At 61.6% G+C, this 22,207-nt stretch overlaps 2 protein-coding genes across 2 annotated transcripts in view; one reads left to right on the forward strand and one right to left on the reverse strand.

Moving 5' to 3' along the window:
* SIDT1 (SID1 transmembrane family member 1) overlaps positions 1-7,119 on the forward strand; it is a 33,443-nt gene extending 26,324 nt beyond the window's left edge. Inside the window, exons 15-25 of the mRNA XM_038753678.1 lie at positions 444-517; positions 777-900; positions 1,032-1,149; positions 1,643-1,776; positions 2,143-2,251; positions 4,684-4,760; positions 4,957-5,003; positions 5,564-5,669; positions 5,854-5,964; positions 6,200-6,313; positions 6,651-7,119. Of these exons, the coding sequence (XP_038609606.1) occupies positions 444-517; positions 777-900; positions 1,032-1,149; positions 1,643-1,776; positions 2,143-2,251; positions 4,684-4,760; positions 4,957-5,003; positions 5,564-5,669; positions 5,854-5,964; positions 6,200-6,313; positions 6,651-6,713 (1,077 nt within the window). The 3' untranslated portion in view covers positions 6,714-7,119. The remainder of the gene's footprint in view (positions 1-443; positions 518-776; positions 901-1,031; positions 1,150-1,642; positions 1,777-2,142; positions 2,252-4,683; positions 4,761-4,956; positions 5,004-5,563; positions 5,670-5,853; positions 5,965-6,199; positions 6,314-6,650) is intronic.
* Positions 7,120-7,641: 522 nt separating this feature from the next.
* Positions 7,642-21,389, reverse strand: USF3 (upstream transcription factor family member 3). Its single transcript, XM_038753468.1, has 7 exons — positions 21,274-21,389; positions 20,562-20,623; positions 16,834-16,862; positions 16,542-16,624; positions 16,153-16,249; positions 14,082-15,061; positions 7,642-14,039 (listed from the first exon to the last, which is right to left on the reverse strand). The coding sequence occupies exons 1-7, from the start codon at positions 21,274-21,276 to the stop codon at positions 8,892-8,894; spliced, it is 6,402 nt and encodes a 2,133-aa protein (XP_038609396.1). The 5' UTR covers positions 21,277-21,389; the 3' UTR covers positions 7,642-8,891.
* Between the last annotated feature and the right edge of the window lie 818 nt (positions 21,390-22,207).

Genomic DNA, 22,207 nt, shown 5'->3' on the forward strand with positions numbered 1-22,207 from the left:
CCCACACCTGGGTCCCGGGAGCCCCAGATGCTCCGGGAAGTGGGTCAGTGTTAGAAAAATCAGAAACCCAAGTGTCCTAGACCAGGACCCACCCTGGGAGCTAGCATCTGTTGTTGCGGCCCTACCCTGAGCTGGAGTCTCCAACCAGACCCTCTTGGGCCCATGCCCGGGGGGGACAATGCGGGCCCCAAGCAGGGAGCAGAAAGCCGAGGGTGAGAGGCGAGGTGGCCGAGGCAGAGGGGTTCTGCTCCTCGCCCCTGATGCTCCCACCCTTGGTGGAAGTGGGCGGGTCCAGTTCTGATAGACCACGGGCCCCAGAGGCCAAAGCCCAGTGTGTTCACCTCCTCCCCATCCGGGTGAGGAGGGGCTGCCCGAGCCAGGGATGGCACCATGCCCGCGTCGGCCCAGCTCGCTGAGTCTCCGCACCCGCGCACCTGCTGCAGGTGGTGAACGTGACCGGGAACCAGGATCTCTGCTACTACAACTTCCTGTGCGCCCGGCCCTGGGGCGCGCTCAGGTGAGCCCCTCCCGGCCTCCAGCTTGGCTCCCTCGGCGGGGAAGCCCCCAGGCCTGTTCCTTCACTGTCATCTGGGGCAGGAGGGGGGAGGCCCCTGGGCCAGAGATGTTGGTGCCCTGGACCCGGCACCCACTACCGACACCCGAGCGCCCGGGTGTCGTCTTGGATGATGGAGTGGGGGGCGGCGGGACCCCTTCTCTGTCTGTCTGTCTGCCTGTCTGTGCTCCCACCGGCTGGCTCAGAGGCACTATCCCCGCAGCGCCTTCAACAATATCCTGAGCAACGTGGGCCACGTGCTCCTGGGCCTCCTCTTCCTGCTCATCGTCCTGCGCAGGGACATCTGGCACCGGCACGCGCTGGGGGCCGGAGACATCTTCGCCATGGTACTGCTGGGAGCGGGGGGCTGGGGGCAGGGGACCTGGGGTGGGGGCTGGGGGAGCCAGGGGCTGGGGGCTGTGACCGTACCTTGTACCTTGTCTCTGCTGGGGCGGTGGACCACACCTCTGCCTCCCAGGAGTACGGGGTCCCCAAGCACTTCGGCCTGTTCTACGCCATGGGCGTCGCCCTGATGATGGAGGGGCTGCTCAGCGCCTGCTACCACGTCTGCCCCAACTACTCCAACTTCCAGTTTGGTGAGCTGTGGGCTAGGGCGTGGGGCCGGAGTGGGAGCAGAGCAGTTTGGGGTGCGGGGCCGGGTCCCAGATGGCGGAGACAGGCGGTGACATGCAAGGCTGCTGGCCCATGGTAGCCCTGCTTTTGGCGATGAGGCAGGACCAAGGCTCCAGAGGAGCGAGTCCAGTGCCTCTGGGGTCTGGTTTTACCCCAGGAAGGCTACCCCTCCTTCCCCACCTCGGTCCAACAGTGGCCCCACTGGCCGGAGAGCCAGGCCTTGCGCTGCCCGGCAGCCAGACCACTGCGCCCACTCCTCCCCCTCCGCTGTTCCGCAGGATGGCTTCACCACCCCCACCCCGGGGAGCCTGCGGAGCTCAGACCACCTGCCCCCTGCTCCCACTCCCGACCCCCGAGCCACTGCCCAGGGCCTGGAGAGAGCAGATGTGTGAGGGGCAGCCCGCCCAGGGTGCCTGCCCCCAGTGTAATCCATCCATCTGTCCATTGTCCCCGCAGACACCTCCTTCATGTACATGATTGCCGGGCTCTGCGTGCTGAAGCTCTATCAGGCGCGCCACCCGGACATCAATGCCAGCGCCTACGCCGCCTACGCCTCCTTCGCCTTCATCATCTGCCTGACTGTCCTGGGGGTGATGCTTGCGGCCGGCCATGTCCACCCCCACCACCTCCGGGCCAGGACCGGGGGCTCACTCCGTGGGGCGGGGAGCCGGGGGACCCAGAGGGGTGGGAGATCCAGGGTGCCGGAGGATCTGTGGGACAAGAGAATGGGGATGGGGGCAGGGAAAGCCAGGGAATGCGGAGGGTGGGTGCTGGGGGAGGTGATCTAGGGAGCAGGGAACCGCAGAATTCGGGATGGAGAGGATGGAGAAGGGGGAGAGATTTTGAAGTGAAAAATGGGGAAAGTGAGGCTTGATTCTTATGTGACCTGCTGCTCTCTGCCTTGGGAATGTCTTTAAAAGGACTGGGAGACCTTCTTAGTTCCCCTCTGGTTACAGGTGTTTGGAAAAAGCAGTGTGTGGTTCTGGGTACTCTTCTCTGCCATCCATATCCTGGTATCTCTTGCTCTCAGCACCCAAATCTATTACATGGGCGTCTTCAAAATAGGTAAGCCATCAGACGTCCTCCCAGGTTTGAAATAGGAAACGCCTCTCCCCACAGCGGTAGGATGGGAGGGACGAGGGACGGGGTGAAGTGGAGAAAGTGAATACAGGGAATCTGTCCCCATGGGGAATGGGTGGCTGTGGTCATGGGGTATTGGGAAGATCCATGGACAGGGGTCCATGCGGAGTCACTCGGGGAAAGTGAGGGATGAAGTGGGGAGCATCGGGGTGTTGGATGGTCCGTGTGAAGTCACTGGGGGAGAGTCAAGGATGGAGGGGAGAGATTCAGGGGTGTTGAGTGGTCCATATTGGGTCACTTGTGGAGAGTCAAGGGTGTTGGATAGCCCGTCCTTCACCATGAGGATGGGTGTCCGGGAGGGCAACCAGCACATGATTCCTCCAAACAACCTAATGCCCTGGCTGGATGTGGTGTCCCGGGCTGGACCAGCTATGATGGTGAACAGGGGTGTATGGGGGAGGAGGGTCTGCCCGAAAGCAGTTGACAGGTCAATTAGGAGGACAATCGAAGCAACATGCCTGAAAGTGCCCCAAGACCCCGGGGGTAGAAGACCAGTGTGTGGGCTGAGGGTGAGCCCCAGGCTGGTCACACTCACCCCCTTCTCACTCTCCCCTCTGCTTTCCTGGCTCTGTGTATCGGATATATCCCGTGCAGGTAATGGAGCCACTTCCCTGCCCTTGGGGCTGTCCAGAGTTTGGGGTCCAGCTGGGCTGGTGCTTGGTGCCAGGGTTTGGGGTCTCAAGTTTAGGGGGGCTGGGTGATGGGGCCAGAGGTCAGGGACTCCCCGCTTGTGGTTGCAATTTTCCCTTTCCACCCTCCAGCCCTCTGCTTCTCTGTCCCCACAGTGACTATCCCTTGCTCGAGGTGCCTTGCATGACATCATTCATTCATTCATTCAGTCAATCGTATTTATTGAGTGCTTACTGTGTGCAGAGCACTGTACTAAGCGCTTGGGAAGTACAAGGTGGCAACATATAGAGATGGTCCCTACCCAACAATGGGCTCACAGTCTAGAAGGGGGAGACAGACAACAAAACAAAACATGTGGACAGGTGTCAAGTCATCAGAATAAATAGAAATAAAGCTAGATGCACATCATTAACAAAATAAATAGAATAGTAAATATGTGCAAGTAAAATAAATAGAGTAATAAATCCGTACAAACATATATACAGGTGCTGTGGGGGGGGGAAGGAGGTAGGGTGGGGGGGATGGGGAGAAGGAGAGGAAAAAGGGGGTTCAGTCTAGGAAGGCCTCCCAGAGAGTTGGACCACGGCATAGATCTATCTGCCTGAAGTCCTTAGGGAGAGGAGAGGGAGAGGGCCTCATGTGCCCTAATGGGCAGTGTGGCCTAATGGATAGAATATGGGCCTGGGAATCAGAAAGACTGGGCTCAATTCCTTGTTCTGCCACTTGTCTGCTCTGTGATCCTGGGCAAGTCCTTAACTTCTCTGTGCGTCAGTTACCTCATCTGTAGATGAGGTACCTCATCAGTGAGAAGGAGCATGGCTCAGTGCAGGCTTTGGAGTCAGAGGTCATGGGTTCAAATCCCAGCTCCGCCAATTGTCAGCTGTGTAGCTTTGGGCAAGTCACTTAACTTCCCTGGGCCTCAGTTACCTCATCTGTAAAATGGCGATTAAGACTGTGAGGCCCCTGTGGGACAACCTGATCACCTTGTAACCTCCCCAGCGCTTAGAACAGTGCTTTGCACATAGTAAGCACTTAATAAATGCCATCATTATTATTATTACCTGTAAAATGGGGATTAAGACTGTGAACCTCATGTGGGACAGGGGACTGTGTCCAACCTGATTAGCTTGTATCTACCCCAGGGCTTAGAAGACTGCTTGACACTTAGTAAGTGCTTAACAAATACCGTCATCATTATGCTTATTAGAGGGAGAGGGAGAGGTGGGGTATGGGGGTTCCCTCTAATCCCATTCCAGTCATTCTTCCACCTTTTTAGAACAGTGCTCTGCACATAGTAAGCACTCAGTAAATACCATCTATTGATTGATCGATCTATGGCTCTCTCTTTTCAGCCCGGCCACTTCCCTCTGCACATTTCAGTCCCGATCTCTCACTGGCCAGGATGAGGACAGGCTAGGCCTTCCTCTGGGTGGTTCAGGGCATCCAGTCCACCCTCCGATCCCGGAGAGGGCACAGTTTGAAAGTCCCCGGGGGCAGCCAAGAGGGTTGATCCTCTGCGGCAAGGACTGGAGCTGTAACCTGGGGCAGAAGGGTTTTTGGGCACCTGTTATTTGTGAGGGAAGTGGCAAGGGCTAGGTGGAGGGGGTAGTCTGGCCCAGATCTTGAGGATGGAGGGAGTTTCAGGAGGATAAGTGGTGCCTCCACCCCCACACCTTCCCCAGCTCTCTCACCTGGCTCACCCTTCTTTCCCATCCGTGACTTGGTAGACTTGGGCATCTTCCGGCGGGCAGCTGCAGTGTTCTACACAGACTGCTTTCATCAGTGCAGCCGGCCTATGTACACGGTATACCCCACACCCATGGCACCGTGATGGGGGGGCACTCCTGGGCAAGCGGGGATGTTGCAGGACCGGCGGGGAAGGCCACGCTTGTAGGGTGGGTGGGGCCCGAGAGGAAAAGGATGCAGCCAGCATCTGTCAATGGCAAGTCTGGGCCTATCCCGGCCATGTGGCTGCTCAGACTGACCAACCCCCTCCTCAGGACCGGATGGTGCTGCTCATCGTGGGAAACCTCGCCAACTGGTCCCTGTAAGTAGGTCCTGTTTAGACTGCACTGCCTGCCGTGCGGGGACCACTGCCATCTGGGGCTGGGGACCCCGAGACTGTTGAGGCAGAGGGGAAAGGCGGGGGCATGGGGTTGGGGGAAGAGAATTTGGAAACAGTAAAGCAGGCTCAACCCCAGATAATAACACACAGAGACACCTAGGGGCAAACACATGAGACTGGAAAACTAAGAGACACAGAGGCAAAGGAACCGGCAGCCAGCCAGCCAGCCAGCCAGCCAGCCAGCCCGCCCCAGCCCAGCTCCTGGGGTCTGGGACGGGGAAAGCGCCAGCAATGGGGGGCCTGTTCCCATCACACTGCCTCCCCCGCCCCTCGCCCCTCATCCCTCGGGCCAGGCAGGATCCCCCTCTTTAGTGCCGTAGAGTGGCAGAGTAGGGCTGAGTGGTTCCAGCATGTGGAGGTGGGTGGCGGTCTCCCCTTAGCAGTCACCCCGGCCCTAGCCTTAAGGAAGGGGCTGACCGCCAGGCTGAGATCCTGCCAATCTTCCCCCTTTCTCCCCGACCCCCACATTCCTGCCCCCACAGGGCTCTTTTCGGCCTGATGTCTAGGCCCCGTGACTTTGCCTCCTACATGTTGGGCATCTTCATTTGTAACTTGCTGCTCTACCTGGCCTTCTACATCACCATGAAGGTGAGCCAGGGGTGAGCTGGCAAGGCTGACTGGGGACAGGGACCTTCATCTGTAACCCGCTGCTCTCCCTGGGCTTCTACAGCACCCTGGCAGGGGGCGGGCCGGAAACTGGGTTAAGGTCAATGGTTCCTCTCCTTCGGGCTGCAGCCACTTTACTTGACATTCCATCTGTCTGTCTCCTCAGCTCCGCAGCGCCGAGAAGCTGCTCCCCATTCCACTCATCTGCATCGTGGCCACGGCTGGGCTGTGGACTGCTGCCCTCTATTTCTTCTTCCAAAATCTCAGCAGCTGGGAGGTGCGGGTCAGGCCAGGATGGGCTGGGGGCGGTGAGGTCTGGGCCCTTAGCCGGGCCAGAGCTGGATGTCTTTGGGATTGAAATGACCCCCACGGTGGGCAGTGTGGTCTCTCCGCTGTCAGGCAGAGGCCAGGAGGGGTGGGAGGGCCCAATCTACCCCAAAGCCTCCCACCTGCTACCCCCGGGCCTGCTGGAGCTCCTAGTGCCGCTCCCTTGCCTGACTCTGTGTCCCCAGGAGACCCCAGCCGAGTCTCGAGAGAAGAACCAGGACTGTATCCTGCTCGACTTCTTTGACGCCCATGATGTGTGGCACTTCCTTTCGGCCACTGCCCTGTTCTTCTCCTTTTTGGTGAGGCCCCCGTCCCCTGCCCTCTTTCCCGCCCTCGCTCAGGGCGTCCTCTTTCTCAGAGGGCCCGCTCTCACCTTGGCTCAGTCAGGAACCATAGTGGTCCCTCTCAGCTGATCCCTGTGACCTGCCGGCCAGACGCTCCAGTCCAACGCTTCGCCCCCGCCCCTCATGGTCTCCCCGAGGGCCCTGCCCTGGCCCCAGCTGGGAACGGCATCTCCAGGAGCGAGGGGCAGGGAGGGGGCTCACCCACTCCCACCACGGTTGGGTCCCCACGGCCCTGAACAGGCTCAGAGGTGCCTCAAGGCTCAGCCTCCCACTCTGTCCTGGCCCCTGCCAGGTCCTGCTGACGCTGGATGATGATCTGGACCTGATCCACAGGGACAAGATCCCCGTCTTCTGAGGGTGGCGTGGGGATGGACGTGGCTACTGGGACCATCCTGGGGGTATGATGCCACTCAAACCCCGCTGCACGTGACAGGCCTCAGCCCTGCTGGAGCAGAGACACGGCCATGACCACCTCTCTGGCTGCCCCTGGCCCCTGACAACCTCTGGTCGATGCCAGCGCAGCAGGGGGCATTGCAGCCTCCAGTTTAACCAACCTGAACCCCCGGGGCAGAGGTGACCCAGTGCCTGTGCTCAACCACCCAGGGTGTTCAATGCCTGGAGACCCTGTGGTGGGGTGGCCACCCAATTGGCTCAGCCCTGAATGACAGTGCTCTGTCCACCTTCACCCTGCCTGGCACCCCTAAGCACAAATGCACAAAACACGAAGGTCAAATTCCATTTTTTTAAATAAAATACTATATTCATCTCTATACAAATAATTATTACAACTGTTAAAGTGTTCCATTGGACAATAGAAATCTCAGGCCTCCCAAAGAGTCTGGCCTGGCATCCCATCCCCAAAGGCCTCAGCAGCTGGCTGCGCTCTGAGTTACGGGCGGAAAGCCAGACCCCAGGGCTTTGTCACAAATGGGGGAGCTGGTGCTGCCCTCTGAACTCGGACCTGGGCAGGGCTCCCATTGTGACGCCCAGGCCTGGGAGCCCCTCCGCCCCTGGCTTGGTGCTACAGGATGTGCTGGGGACATGAGGACTCCCAGACAGGGGAATGGGATTCCGGGAAGACTGGGGGGACCCCAACTTCTTCCACCATAGCTAAGAGGGCAGCCATAGTGGGCAGTGAGTCAGGTTCCCCCGCCCCCCAACCCTAGCTCCCGGATGACCTACCCCTCCCCCGCTCCAAAACAGACACCTTACCCTTTCTGCAGCCTGAACAGTTTTCCCTCCCTTTCCGGGTGTTACTCTTCCCCGGGGCCATCCCTGCCATGGCTCTGGGCCCTGGACCGGTGGCGGTTCCTGTCAGCTGCCGCCCTTTCCCCTCCACCAGCTGCTGCAAGAGCTAAGGCAACACCGAGAAACAGCTGCACCAGGTTCAATGCTATGGCAGGGGAATCCCAGCTGGCCAAGGGCTCATAGGGTGGGTGCCCTGGGAGCACGTGGCAGCTAAAGTGCAGTAGTGAGGGGGACGGGGGGCAATGTGGGGCAGGTCCTGTTGAAGACAGACCTGACCTCTGTGGCCTTCAACGCCTTGCCTGCCTCCCCTCCCCTTCCTCCAGGCCCAGCTCTATCTGTTCTTTCACCTGAGGAGGAGGGGCTGGAGGAGAAGAAGAGGAGATCTGGCCCAGGGGAACGGCATGGCTAGAGACCTCAAAAGGGGAGCACCACCTCTGCCTTCTGAATGTGGCCCCAGTGAGGCTGCCCATGTGAGGCTGGACTAGCCCAGGTGGCCAATGAGTCAGGGGTACCCAGGGATTCAGCTCTCCAGGTGGCCAAGCAGCTCCTCCCTGGCGCTGAAAGCTCAGGGTTGGCCCAGCTACCATCTGGAGGGACCAAAGTGGAGCAGGAGGAAGCAGAAAAGGGGTGGTGGTGGTGTGTGTGTGTGTGTGTGTGTGTGTGTGTGTGCGCACGCACGTGCATGCAGGTGTGGGTACATTCCCAGGGGCTGAATCAAAGCCATTTCTCCAGCGGGTCTTCCCTTCTTCATTTCCTCAGCCAGCCTCCGGCCAACACTGTTGCCACACAGCCACGGTCTCATCTGACTTTCCACCACAGGCGGTCTGGGGAAGGCCTGAACCAGCCACCCAAATTAACAGCCTACCCACCGACATCACTTCCAGGAGGACCTGTCTCCAGCCTGCCTCTCACTGCTCTGCACACAGTAAGCACTCAAGAAGTACCACTGATGGACCGAGTCTCCCGGGAACCTCTTCGGAGCTAGTGCCTGGGCCAGCCTATTTAAGAGGAATATTAATTACTCCCCCAAATCACCGCACCACCTGTACATCCGGCTTTGTTCTCCGGGGAGTTGGTTGAGGAACGGCACCATCCCACTCTGCTCCCTGAAAAATGACCTCTGACCTGAAGCAGGCAGGTAGAGGGAAGCGACGGACACCTGGACTAGCAGACAGCGGGGCTCAGGACAGCCAATAGGCTGAAGTCGGGGTCTGCCCCCACAACTAAGCAGCCCTCGGCCCCACTGGGGGCTGGGGCGTGCCCGTCTCCCCACCACCACCCTCCACTACACAGCCGAACTGCAGTCATGCCCCAGAATATGGCTGATGTTGTGGGCGGGCCTGTTGGATGGCTGTTTGGCCGAGTCCGAGGCGGCCGGGTTGGAGACGGCCAGCAGAGGGGACCCAGCCGACCCATCGGGCAGAGCCGAGGCGATCTCTGGGAAGAGTGAGGTCATGTTGAAGTTGGGCAGGTGCGCGGGGTTGGCCACGTGCACGGGCGCCATGTCCGGGAGGAGGGGGAAGCTTGGCTGCGCAAAGCCCACGGGCCTGGGTGGGCTCAGGATGGAGCCGAAGCGGTTGTTCAGCCCACCACCATCGGCCTTCTCAGGGCCGGGGTTGGAGAACATCTGGTTGGAGAAGTACGGGATGGAGAGGTCATTGGGCAGGGGCGGGTGGGCAGGTGAATACGGTGGGTAGAAAGAGGGCAGGGCGTTCTGAGAGTCCACCGGGAGCAGAGCGGGTGCACGGGCGGGTCCAGCCTGCGTGACCGGTGGCATGAAGGAGGCATTGGCGTTGAGGGGGGCGTTCATGCCCCCCTCGGGGAGGAACGGGAAGCTGAAGTTCTGGGAGAGTGAGTGCTGGTCCGGAGCCGCCCCGGGGTTGCTCGGTCCCTGGGGGCTCTCGGGCACAAAGCGGACGATACCCCCTCTCTTCTCAGCGCTGGGCTGCTGGCGGCCCAGGAGCATGCTACTGCCGGTGGTGCTTCCGCCAGCTCCGCCCGGCAGCGGGAGGTGCGGGAGGGTTGGGTCGAAGACGTTCCCATGCCTGTGGGGTCCGGGGCGACTCCGCTCAGGCGGGCGGAGCTTGGCAGCGGCCCCGTCCTGAAGGTGGTGCCGTGAGCGCTGGGGGATGGAAGTGTTGGGTGGGCGGATGGGGGGCCCGGGGTCGGCACCCCCTCGGGGCCCGGGGGGGTGGGGCGGGCCAGGACGGGCCCCCCCATGCATGCTAGAGGAGACCGCTGGGGTCACATGCCCCTTGCCCCCATGGCTGTCTGTCACTCTCCCGGGCTGGATTTTCTGGGCCACCAGCCCGGGGCTCGGGTTTCGGCCCTGGACGTCCCCCGAGGAGGATGGGGGGTTCGGGAAGGGGAGGCTGAGGGCACTACTACTCCTCGAGGTCAAGGCCCCTAAGGCCAGGTCGCAGCTCTCCCGGCCCTGACTGTCCCCGTCCCGCCGCAGGTGGACGCTTTCGTGCGCCGGGGGGCAGGCATACTCAAGGGCGGGGAGTGGGCCACAGTGGGCACTCCTCGAGTGCTCGGCCAGCGGCCGGGGATGCCCAAGGGCTGGGTCCCCGAGGTGGGATGCCAGTAAGCTCTGCATGAAGCTCTGGTGGCAGGGGTTCCCACCCTCTCTTGGGAGGGTGGTGGCACCTGCGGGCCCACCCTGGACCATGGGATACGCCACTCTCTTCTGCCGGTCGGTGGGCGGGCCACTGCCCTGCCCGACTCGGAAAGCCTGGGCCGGTGGGACCCTTAGGGCCGGCGCAGGGTGACCGATGTCCCCGTTGCGTGGTGGCTGGGCTTCGAAACTCCCTGGAGGCTGGGGTCCAGCACCGCTGCTCGGTTTAAAGGCCTGGCGGGGGTCCGTGGTGGCTGGGGCCTGCTCCCCTCGCGTCTGCATATTGGCAAGGCCTAGGCCCTTGTTCCTGGAGACGCTGAGATAACCTCTCACGTCCAGATGCTCGGGGCCCCGGACTCCTTGAGCTGGCAGGCCCAGCCGCGACTCTGACGTGGATGCGGGTTTCCCGATGAGCGCCTCGGCCGAGTAGCTGGAGACGCGGTGCCGCTCCTGTCGGTGTGGGCCACAGTTCAGCTCCGAGGGCCGACCCGCCACAGGGGCCTGGGACACCATCTGCGGCAACGGCGGCTGCTGGTCCAAGCCTCTCACTGTCAGGAGCCTCTGCATCTGGCTGGGCCCGGGCCCATGCTCCGTGGGCCCCACCGTCCCCGACGGCCGGGCCCCCGCCTCCTGGGGAGGGTGCAGAACGTCCGGGTTGAGATGGCCCGGCGGGTGGCTGTGGTGGTTGGAGCGGCTTGGGACTGGGTTGTCGCAGCTCTTCTCAGACTGGGAGCTGGCAAAGTGCTGTGGCGGGGGCGGGGGCATCTGCTGGTGGTGGTGGGGGTGAGGCTGCCCCACCTTGGCTCGCGACTGGTCATTCCCGTGAAGCTTGGCCTGCAGGGACAGCTGGGGGCCCGGTGGCACTGGGACGAGGTTTCTTTTCTTTTGCATCTGGCTCTCCGGCTGCAGCACTCTCTGCTGGTGGGTGCCATGGGGCTGACTGTGGAGGGAGCCCTCGCCTAGGGGCCCGTGATGGTGCTGCAGCTGGTACATGTGATGCCTCTCGCGTAACTGGCCTCCCTGTGCTGCCTGCTGCTGCTGCTGCACTTGCTGCTGTTGCTGTCCTTGCTGCTGCACCTGCTGCTGCTTCAGGTACAGGTGGGTGCTGTGCAGATGGGTGCCACCTTGAGCAGGGAGGTGCTGCATCAGGGGCTGGAGGTGCTGGGCGGCAGCCTGGTTGGGAAGCTGTTCCACCCCCAGAGGCTGGGGGCAGCACGGACCGTCGGCGGGCCGCCCAGCCGCGGGCCCGAAGCCGGTGCTGCTCACGAGGAGTCGGCTCAGGCCCTCTGGCCGGCTCAGGCCACTCGGGGGCCCGGGCGGGGGGGCCACGCTCCCGACCACCGCCGGAGCCTGCTCGGTGAGGCCATCTGGGGTCCGGCCTGCCAGGGGCACGCCCTCGGGTCTGAGGGGATTCGGTAACCCGGACTTCTGCCGCTTGGCCGTGGGAAGGCAAGCATCATCTCGACCTGCACGCTTTGGGGTGACGTCTTTGCGATTCTCGGGGCCCGGTTTCCCGGGGGCGTCCTGGTTGTGGGTGGCCGGCAGAACGGTGAGTTGTTCCTGGGAGTAACTGGCCAGGTGAAGCGGGCCGGGGGGTGGCCTGGTGTAGGGGCCGGGGGGAGGAGGCAGGTTTGCCGGTGCCGGGATGGCCGCCTGTTCCGAAGACCGGGCCAGGCCGGCGCCACTGGTCGGAGGGTGGCCACCACTACCGCTCCTTGGGTGGACGAGGCTGCTGACGCTCAGACGGACAAGACTTGGGGCCTGGGAGGCCGAGGCCTGCGGAGAGGCCCCGGGGGGTCCGACCGCTTCCAGGCAGCTTAGTGTTTCACACAGCCGCCCCACGCCCGCCTGGTGATCCCGGGAACCACAGTCGGCCGGCACCGACCCGCTTCCCTTGGGTGTCAGGGCACCCAACGGGGTGGCTCCGGCCGGTGGCTGTGGGGCAGCATCCTTCCCATCAGTCCGCACTCCCGTTCTGCCCTGGTTCGGATTCTCTGGGTCAAAAATCACTCGGGCGGCCACAGCCACGATATCTGCAGGCTCCTGGAAGAGACAGCCCTCACCAGATGCGGTGGATGAGCTGCCACTGCCACCACGGGCTGGGTCAGGGAGCATGGAAGCCACCGAGAAGCCACGGCTGGCCCCAGGGCCTGCCACAAGGGTAGAGTCCTCCGGGCGTCCGGCTGGGAGGGTGCCGCTGAGAACTCCGTGGCTGGATGGTGAGTCCCCGCTGCCCGCCGCCCTCAAATCTGGCGGGGCAGGAGGACCAGCGCACGGCTCAGCTGATGTCGAGCTCTTGAGAGGGGCGGGGGAGGGGTCCAATAGGGAGGGCATCTGCGGACCCGCCTCCCCGGGAAGGCCAGACTGCAGCCCTGGGAATCCAGCTACTGAAGCCGGGCCCGGGATGGGCACCGTGGCTGTCGTATCCGTCCGGATGGTGCAGGATTCCGCTGCCACTGTGGAGGCCTCAGGGGCACAATCTGCACCAGGGGGACTGGACCTAACTGCCCCCGGTGCTGCCGGATCAGGCCCCGGGGGGTCTGCGGGGGGCGGGGGGCCGGAGACACCCGAGACACAACATGGGGCGGTCTGGGACGCCACGGCCTCGGCCAGAGCCCCTGCCTGGGAGTCTCTCGGCGGGGGCAGACTGACCAACACCTTGGGGTCAGGAGGGGATGGGCCCGGGTCTTTCATGGACTGACTGGGCGTGGTGCCAGGCTGTGGCGAGGAGCTAGGTGCCATCAGCTCAGGCCGCAAACCCTCCAGCGACGTGCAGTCAGGGAGGCTCCCGCTGGTGCCGGGCAACACCCCGGGCCCACTGTCCAGCCTCTCGTGAGGGGGTGAGAGTGTGGGGGGTCCATCGGGGCTGGCCAGGTCTGGCTTCCCCTCACCCCCTCGGGCGGATCCCCCAGAGCCCACCACCTTCCCGGCCCCTTGCCTCCTGGAGCCCAGCCTCTTACTTGTCCTCTTGGTCTTGGTGGCAGGAAGCGCCCTCCCGGGGGTGGCGAGGGAGAGGCCAGAGGCCTTGTCGGGGGCCCTGGGGGCCGGAGCAGAAGAGGGGGGTGGAGCGCAGGGGGCAGGGACCGCCGAGCCGCCACCGTTCCCGGCCATCTGGGAGATGCTCTGGTTGAGGCTGGCCAATGCTCCGAAAGCATTCAGCGCCACGTTGGTGTGGGGGTCCTCGCTGGTGGTGGGCTGAATGATCTGCATGGCCGCCTGGCCGGCGGGCCCCGAAGACGGCGTCACTGGCTGCAGGGCAAACAGTTGTCCATTCAGAGATATGGTCTGGGGCGGCGGAGGAGGCGGGGGCGGCGGAGGTGGCTGACTGGTCACGGTCACGGAGAGGCTTGTGGACGACAGAGACGCGGGCCGTGGCAGGATATGGACCAGATGCTTCCCTCCAAAAGTATGGGGGCCAGAGAGTCCCTGCCCCGTGCCGCCGGCACCCACTACCAGCCCCGACCCCACGCCGGGCACTCGGGTGGTGCCGGGGGCCGCCGTCACTAGGGGCAGGGGGCTCTGGTTGGCAGTGGCCTGGATGATGACAATCTGCTGCCCCAGCGGTTGGCCGGGAGCGTCTGCTCTTAGGCCGGTGGCCCCTGGCGTGGCACTCGGGGGCTGGAGGATGATGACGTTGGGGTTGAGTGGTGCCGTGCCCATGGCTGCCCCAGCTGGTGGGGCCACCTGGATGACCTGCATGGCTGGATTCAGCGGTAGGATGCCAGCTGGGGTTGGGGCCACAGCTGGGAGTGTGGTGACATGCGGGGGCGGGGCGACGGCCATGGGCGGGGCGACGGCCACAGGCAGGGCGACCGCTGGGGGTGGGGCGACGGCCGGGGGCGGGGCGACGGCCTGGGTGGGGAGCACTGGGAGGGATGGGCAGGAGGTCAGGCTTCCAGCCCCCGGGTCGGCAGGCTGCCTGTCTGTGGAGAAGGGGAGGGGGGCAGGCGCAGGGCTCACAAGAGGTGTGGCCGTCTGCCCGCTGGTGGTCTGGCTTAGGGACTGGATGGTGCTCCCAGCCAGCTGCAGGGTGGACCACGTGGTCTGGGTGCTGCCTGGGCTCTTCGAGTCAGCTGTGCTAAGGCCCGCGGCCGACACAGGGCCGGGGAGGGGCCAGCAGCCGGCCAAGGGGCCGGTGGCCTGCGTGCCTGCGGCCGCAGCCCCCTCAGCTACACCGGGGCCACCCGACGGGCCTGCCCTCTGGCCCCCATCGGCTGGAGGGGACGAGCCTGGGGCCAGCGGTCGGGACGACTGGGAGCCAGCGAGGTCCGGGCCCGACGCCACCCGACCGTGGCTGGCCGGTTCCCGGGGGCTCGGGGCCCGGGTGGTTTCGCAGGAGATGCTGTCCACTGGGGGCCGGGGGCTCTGGGGAGCACGGCCATTCTGGGGCAAGGTGTCCCGGCTCCCGTCCGAGTTGGGGGGCCGCAGGGCCTCCTGGGAGGGAGCGGGGGCGGAAGGGACCGGTGGCGGGCTCCGGCGCCGCGGCTTGTCCTCGCGGGGACCAGTCCCAGGTGCCGCGGGGCCACCTGCCCGTGGCACAGGCACCACATTGGCCGTCTGCTTCTGCAGGCCATGACCGAGGCCAAAGGTGATGCCCTGGGCCGGGGTAGTAGGGCCGCTGGGCGCAGGCTGGCCCCCGTGTGAACAGACGATGATGTTCTTGGGCGCCGGGTCCCCCGGGATGAGCACGGACACCTTGGGGCCGCGCAGGGCGCCTCGCCAGTGCACGGTGGGGTCATCGTACAGGCAGATGTCGTTGGCCTTGAGCAGCTCGATGTAGCGGCCGTTTTCCCGCTGGATCTCATCCAGTTGCTTCCGGAGCTTCTTGATCTCTTCCGCTGCGGGGACAGCAGGAAGGACTGTGGCGGAGGGGGGACGACCGTGGCGGCAGGGGTGGTGGGAAGGACCGTGGGAGTGAGGACGAGGCTGCCTGCACCGCCAATCGCAAGAGGGGGCGGCCGCTGCCCCACCGTGGGGCCCAGGCAAGCCACTCCCGACCGCCCACCCTTCCATCCCAAGTCCATCGGAATGGCAGGGCGCACTTTGGCCCTCACAGGTCCAACCCCTCAGCTCCCCCTGGAGCGAGCCCACGGGGCAGAGCTCCCCACACACCTCACGGCAAGGGAACGTGATGCCAGACTGCTCCTCCCATCGCCAACTCCCCAATGGCCCCGGTTGCTTCCCTGGCCCCACCCCATTTCCTCTGTGCTTCCCTTGGTCTCTGGGACTGGACCTGGCGTGGCTCGTCCCCACCTTTGGGACAGCAGGCTTCTCCGCGACCATCATCACCCACCTCTTCCTCTTCCTCCTCCTCCAAATGATGCAAGGAAAACACACTTAAACCCTGCAGACCTGCCATGTTTCCAGTCCCTGAGCCTGAGGGGACCAGCTGGCTTCTCAGCAGCCCAGGCCCGAGGCAGGTGCAAACTGTCTGAGACCCTGTGGAGGCCCCCCTGACCACTGGGCTTGGGCTTCAGGCAGCCTGAGGGAGGAGGTGAGCTTGGCCTGGATCCCAGGGCTAAAAAATCAACCCCGTCCCAGAGGACGCACGAGTGCCCTTGGTGCCGAACCACCGGTCGGGAGGGCCACCGGGCGCTTGCCGCCAGCTTGGGGGATGCCCGCCCCAAGAACCGTTGGGGAGGACAACCGAGCACTTGCTGCCAGCCTGGGGGATGCCCACCCCGACAGCCTCAACTCCTTCACCCTGCCGCCGTGAGACACCCCTCCAGCTAGCCCATCCCTAGACGTCGGGGTTTTGCCAACACCCACAGAGGGCACCCTGCCAGGAAAGGTGCCCTGAATGCTCCCTGGAGAAAGGTCATAATGGAGTCCAGTTACCCAGCCTGGCCCCAGGGGAGAGCAGGCCCGGGGGACCCCCAGTCCAGAGCGCCAAGCCTGGGTGGAGAGAGGCTGAGTCCCAGGGATCTACCTTGTTCGTTGTTGCCTCCGTTGAGGAGAAGCTGATCGTTCTGCCGCTTTAACTCCGTGATGTACTTGAAGGCTTGATCCAGGATCATGTTCTTGCTCTGCGGCAGAAACGGGCTCGCACTGAGTCCGGCGGAGCTGGTGGCCACAGCACGCCGAGACCGCCCAGCCCTGGGGACCCCTCCGGCTCCCTCCTGCCCGAATCCGCCACCCTCCAGCCTTTTGAGAAGCGTCTGGCCTGCCACAGCGGGGTGAGGGACCCAATCTAAACATGGCAAGAGAGAGTAGGTGTGGGGACCACTCCCCAGGGGGTCCTATGCCCCCCACCCACCCCGCAACCCCCTCCATGCCCGGGGCAGGGCCTTGGCCACCGGAAGCCTTGGGGCCGCTTACCTGCTTCAGTGCAGGGGAACAGGGGATGAGCTCCCCAATGCGGTTTATCCCAGCGTTGATTTTCTTTTTCCGGTGCCTCTCCACTGCGGACAGACCACAGTCAGTCCCGCCCTGATGTGGCTCCGAGAGTGGTGGCCCGGCCCTGCTGAGTGCCCGCTGCCCCCGCCGCAGCTCAGACCGGGGCACCTAAAGGATCTCCAGGGATTGCCCAGTTGGGGCTGGACCCTCACCTGCCCCAGATGATGTCCCTCTGCACCCACGACCGCCTCCCTCCCCTCCCGATCAATCCTACCTGCATTGTGCGTCTCCCGGTTTTTCTTTCTGCAACGAAAAAGGGAAGTTATCAGGGTTATGGGAAGACAGGAGGGAACTACGTCACTACTGAACTTGAGTTCAAGACGCCCCCACCTCCAAAGAACTAAGTTACTTTTTAACGTATTTGCCCTCTTCTCCTGAGGCCGCTGTTACCTAAAGGGAAAATCGCCTGGGCCCCAATGGTGGCTGACCCTTGGCACAGGAAGGAAGGAGCGGGGAAGGGAAGAGGAAAGAAGATGATGCAGAGGGAGGGAGGAATAGGGGCCAGAGGAAGGCAGGAAAGTGGAGAAATGAGGGAGAAGACTGTAGGGGCATGGGAGGGAGGATGACGTGGGGGAGAGTCTCAATCAATCAATCATATTTATTGAGTGCTTACCATGTGTAGAGCACTGTACTAGGCGCTTGGGGAAGCACAATGCAACAGAACCAGCAGACACCTTCCCTGCCCATAATGAGCTTACAGTCTAGAGAGGGAGACAGACATTCATAGGATTAAAAAATTTATAATGTATAATGTAAAGTTATGTACATAAGTGCTGTGGGGTTGGGGGTGAATATCAAATGTTCAAAGGTCACAGACTGAAGTGTATACATGATGCAGAAGGGAGAAGAAGCTGGGAAAAAGAGGGCTTAATGGGGAAAGGCCTCTTGGAGGACATGTAGCTTAGTAAGGCTTTGAAGGTGGAGAGAGTGGTGGTCTGGCGTATATAGAGGGGAGGGAATTCCAGGCTAGGGGGAGGTGGTGGAAAAGGGGTCGACAAGATAGACGAGATCACCAGGGAGTAAACTGGTTGCTTAAAGGAGTGAAGTATGCGGGCTGGGCTGAAGTAGGAGATTGGTGAAGTAGGAGATTGGTGAGGTGCAGTAGGACGGGGCGAGCTGACAGTGTTTTAAAGCCAATGGTAAGAAGTTTCTGTTTGATTCAGAGGTGGATGGGCAGCCATCGGAGGTTCCTAAGGAGCGGGGAGACACGAACTGAACATTGCATTTATGAAACACGTTCTCTGGGCCGAGTAGTATACTAAGAGCTCGGAAGAGTACAATTTAAGTGCCATGGAGGATGGCAAGTTGAGAAGCCAAGTGCTTAGGAGACGTAGAAAGGTTAGAGTGTCATTAGGGTGGGGAAATAAGGCAGCGAGACGAGAGAGTCGTCGGGGAAGGCCTCCTGAAGGAGGTGTGATGATGGGGAGAGTGGCGGCCTGCCAGAGGTGAAACGGGAGGGAGTTCAAGGCAGAAGGGAGGGCATGAGCCATGGAGCAATGGCGAGAGAGATGAGAGTGAGGCCCAGTGAGTAGATTGGTGTTAGAGGAGCGGAGTGTGTGGGCTGGCGTGTGGGGTGAGGGGAGCGAGGCTGGGTAGGAGGGAGAGCTGAATGAAAGCGCCCAAGCCAAAGATGAGGAATTTCTGCTTGATGCAGAGATGGATGGGAAACTGCGAGAGGTTCTTGATGAATACGGAGAGTCTATGTTTTAGAAAGTTGATAATAGGCAGCAGAGTGAAGCATGAGCTGGAGAGGGGAGAGGCTGGGGGCAGGGAGATGAACAAGGAGGTTGATGCAGTAATCGAGATGGGATATGACCAGTTGTCTGAACCAGTGTGGAGGCTATTTGGATGGAAAGGAAGGGGAGGATTCCATACACACTGAAAAGACTTGGTGACAGGTTGAATATATGAGCTGAGAGAAAGGAAGAAATCAAGGATAATTCCACTGTTGCGGAATGGAGATGAGGTGAGGATGGAGGTGTTGTCAACAGTGATGGGAAAGTTAGGTGGAGGAGAGGATCGATCAATCAGAGGTATTTATTGAGCATTCACCTGTGCACGGCACTGTACTAAGTGCTTGGGAAAGAACAATACACTAGTATTGGCAGAAACATTCCCTGCTCACAAGGAGCTCACAGTCTGGAGGGGGAGATAGATATCATAATAAATTATGCATATGGACACAAGTACTGTGGGGCTGAGGGTGGGGTGAATATCAAGGGCTTAAAGGGGACGGATCCACGTGCAAGAGTAACGTAGAAGGGAGAGGGGATCAGGGGAAAAAAGAGGGCTTAATGGGGGAAGGTATCTTGGAGAAGATGTGATTTTAATAAGACTGTAAGGGTGGGGAAAGTGGTGGTCTGTTGTACTTGAAGGGGGAGGGAGTTCCAGGCCCGAGGGAAGATGTGGGCAAGGGGTCGGTGGCAAGGTGGATGAGACCAAAGTGCAGGGAGCAGGTTGGGGCAAGGCGTGAAATATGTAGGCTGGGTTGTAGTAGGAAATCAGTGAGGTTAGATAGGATGGGGAGAACAGATTGAGTGCCTGAAAACAAATGGTAAGGAGTTTCTGTTTGATGCAGGGGTGGATGTGCAACCACTGGAGGTTCTTGAGGATGGGGGGAGATGTGGACTGAAAAGTTGTTTAGAGAAATGCTCCAAGCAGCGGAGTGAAGCATGGACGGGAGTGGGGAGAGACAGAAGGCAGGAAGGTCAGTGAGGAGGCTGATACAGTAGTCATGGTAGGTAGGATAACTGCTTGGTTCAGTGTAGGAGCAGTAGTTTGAGTGGAGAGAAAAGGGTGGATTCTAAATTTGTGAAGGTAGAACCGACGGGATTTAGTGACAGACTGAAAATGTGAGTTGAATGAGTCAAGAGAGTAGAGGATAATGCCAAGATTTTATAGGGTTGTGAAATAGGAAGGGTAGTGGTGTCTACAGTGATAGAAAACAGCGTAGCGTAGTGGATAGAGCATGGGCCCGGGAGTCAGAAGGTCATGAGTTCTCATCCCGGTTCTGCCACTTGTCTGCCGTGTGACCCTGGGCAAGTCACTTCACTTCTCTGGGCCTCAGCTACCTCACCCGTGAAACGGGGATTGAGACTGTGAGCCCCAAGTGGGACAGGGACTGTGTCCAACCCGATTTGCTCCTATCCACCCCAGCACTTAGTACAGTGCCTGGCACATAGTAGGCACTTAAAGGAGAGGGTCTGGGTGGGACTATGAGGAGTTCTGTTTTGGACAGATCAGCGGGCCATCCAAGTAGAGCTGTCCTGAAGTCGCTGGAGTGAATAGGTTCTCCCAGGGAATGGGTGTAGGTGGAAAATAAAAGGTGCTGGTGGTCAGGGAGGGAAAGGGGGAGGGGGCGAATGAGCTCAGAAGGTGAGAAGGGACGGTGGACAGAGTTGGAGGGGGACGGGGTCTGCTAGGTCTGCAATGCTAGGAGTGGTTGTCCCTGCAAACTGACAGGTGACCTCTGAGTGAGGGAGCTGCAGTGGACCTCCCGCCCAGACCCCTCGCTGAGCCTCAGGGCCCTCCAGACTCTCGACTCTGGACCTCGTCAGCAGCACCATCCATCCCAGCTTTGACAGCGGGATGGCGGCTCTCTTCCCCAACCTCCGCCGCCTCCTCCAGTCTCTCACCAGCGCCAGCAGCCGCCACCTCCAGCCTCTCCGCAACCACCACTACCGGCAGCTGCCTCCACCCGCCTCCTCTACCCCCATGACCGACGCAGTGATCTGCCATCCGTGAGCGAGAAGGCAGAGGTGAGCGGGGCCGCCTGGCCAGCGTGGCCCACGCCCCCTGCCACTCTTCTGGGCAAAGCAGGGGCCATGAGAGGCGGCAGCGCAGCCTTGGGGAAGGCACGGACGTGAACCAGGGTAGAGGCGGAGGGGCGGGAAGGCGGGTGGACAACCGTCAGGGAAGAAGCAGAGATGCTGGCCAACTTACCGGTGCTGTTTCTTGGTGGGAGTTTCATTCTCGGTCATTTCGGGCATGGTTTCAGAGGGGACCTGCATGGTGATCAGATATGTCAGAAAAACATCCCAGCGCCCTGGCGAGCACTCTACTGGTTCGTGCGAGCACTCCCCCGGCCTGCGCGAGCATCCCACCGGCCCGTGAGAGCACTCCACCTGCCTGCAAGAGCACGGCAGACGGTGGTTGCTTGGGGCAGTCGAGTCCCCACCCTGCGGTCATCCTGTCTCCCGCCTGAATCTGCCCCGACCCGGCGGACTCAGGCCTCGAGAACCCACCCGAAACAAGGAAAATGACCGCTTTAATCTGACTGTGGAGGGAACCACTGTTTTAAAGGGGTTTAGGGGCGGATCTGCTGAATGCACCCCCTGCTGCCACCCCTCCCACCCCTAGGCGAAAGCAACAGATCCCGGGACCTACCAATGGTGTTCACTGAGTGCCTACTGTGTGCAGAGCACTGTGCTGGGCGCCAACTGCATACAGAATGCTGTGCTGGGCACCTACTACGTGCAGAGCACTACGCTGGGAGCCCACTGCACGCAGAGCGCTGTGCTAGGCGCCTACTTCTTGCAAAGCACTGGGCTTGGAGCCTACGGCATGCAGGGCACTGTGCTGGGCCCTTGGGAGAGAACAACTGAGCCGGGGACAGGTGGAGCAGACCCCAAGCTCCTGCCCTGCTCTCACCCACCATATGTGCAAGCAGAAATTCTTCCCCGTCACGTCCTGACTCCTGCCACCTCAAGCCCGTTTCTGATCCCAACGCATCGCCTTCCGCCAGGAGACCATCTTCACGTCACCTCCTCTTGCTACTGCACAAGACGGACAAACACCCGGCCCTTTCAGCGCTGCTGGCCCTTTCAGCACTGCCGGCCCTTTCAGCGCTGCCAGCCCTGGAGGCGGACATCATCTTCCCGCTGCGGTGGAGGGGAAGGGGCTGCACTGACCGGTCCGCCGGGAGACACCCGAATCTGGCCGGACAGTCAGGAGCTCCGGCTCCTTGCCTCCGCTAGGATGTCTGCCTGACGAGGGAGAGACCCGCTGGGGGCGGGGGCGGGGGCGAGGCAAGCAGTTGCTGGCATTGCTTCAGGCACCCTAACCCATTTTCCGGGGCCACCCGCAGTGAGCCATGCCGGTACCAGCTGCAGGACTGGACCGGGGATGGGAGCCCCGGGGCATCTCAGAACCACAGCTGCCCCGGTGTCGCAACTAACCTCACGACAGCCCAGCCCCCCGGGCGGCAACCGAGAGGAGAGCGGGTTCCCGCGTGGAGGGCTGGAGGCGTCCAGAAGACCAGTGGGTGAAGTGGAAACACTAGCTGCCCTTGGCTTCACTGACCCTGACCTCTCCCAGTTCTCCTTCAAGCTCCCTGCCTGCTCCTTCGGAGTTACTTTCACAGGCTCCTCCCTGGGGGACAGGGGCTGTGTCCAACCCAATTATCTTGTATCTGCTCCAATACTTGATACAGTGCTTAACACAGAGTAACTGCTTAACCAATTCCACCATTATTAAATATCACCACCCTCTAACTGTGGGGGTCCCTCACAGTTCAGTTCTGGGTCCCTCTCTATTTCCCATCTATGCCCACTTCCTTGGAGAACTCATTCGCTCCCATGGCTTTAACT

Source organism: Tachyglossus aculeatus, chromosome 11, assembly GCF_015852505.1.
Source record: "Tachyglossus aculeatus isolate mTacAcu1 chromosome 11, mTacAcu1.pri, whole genome shotgun sequence".
Lineage (NCBI taxonomy): Eukaryota > Metazoa > Chordata > Mammalia > Monotremata > Tachyglossidae > Tachyglossus > Tachyglossus aculeatus.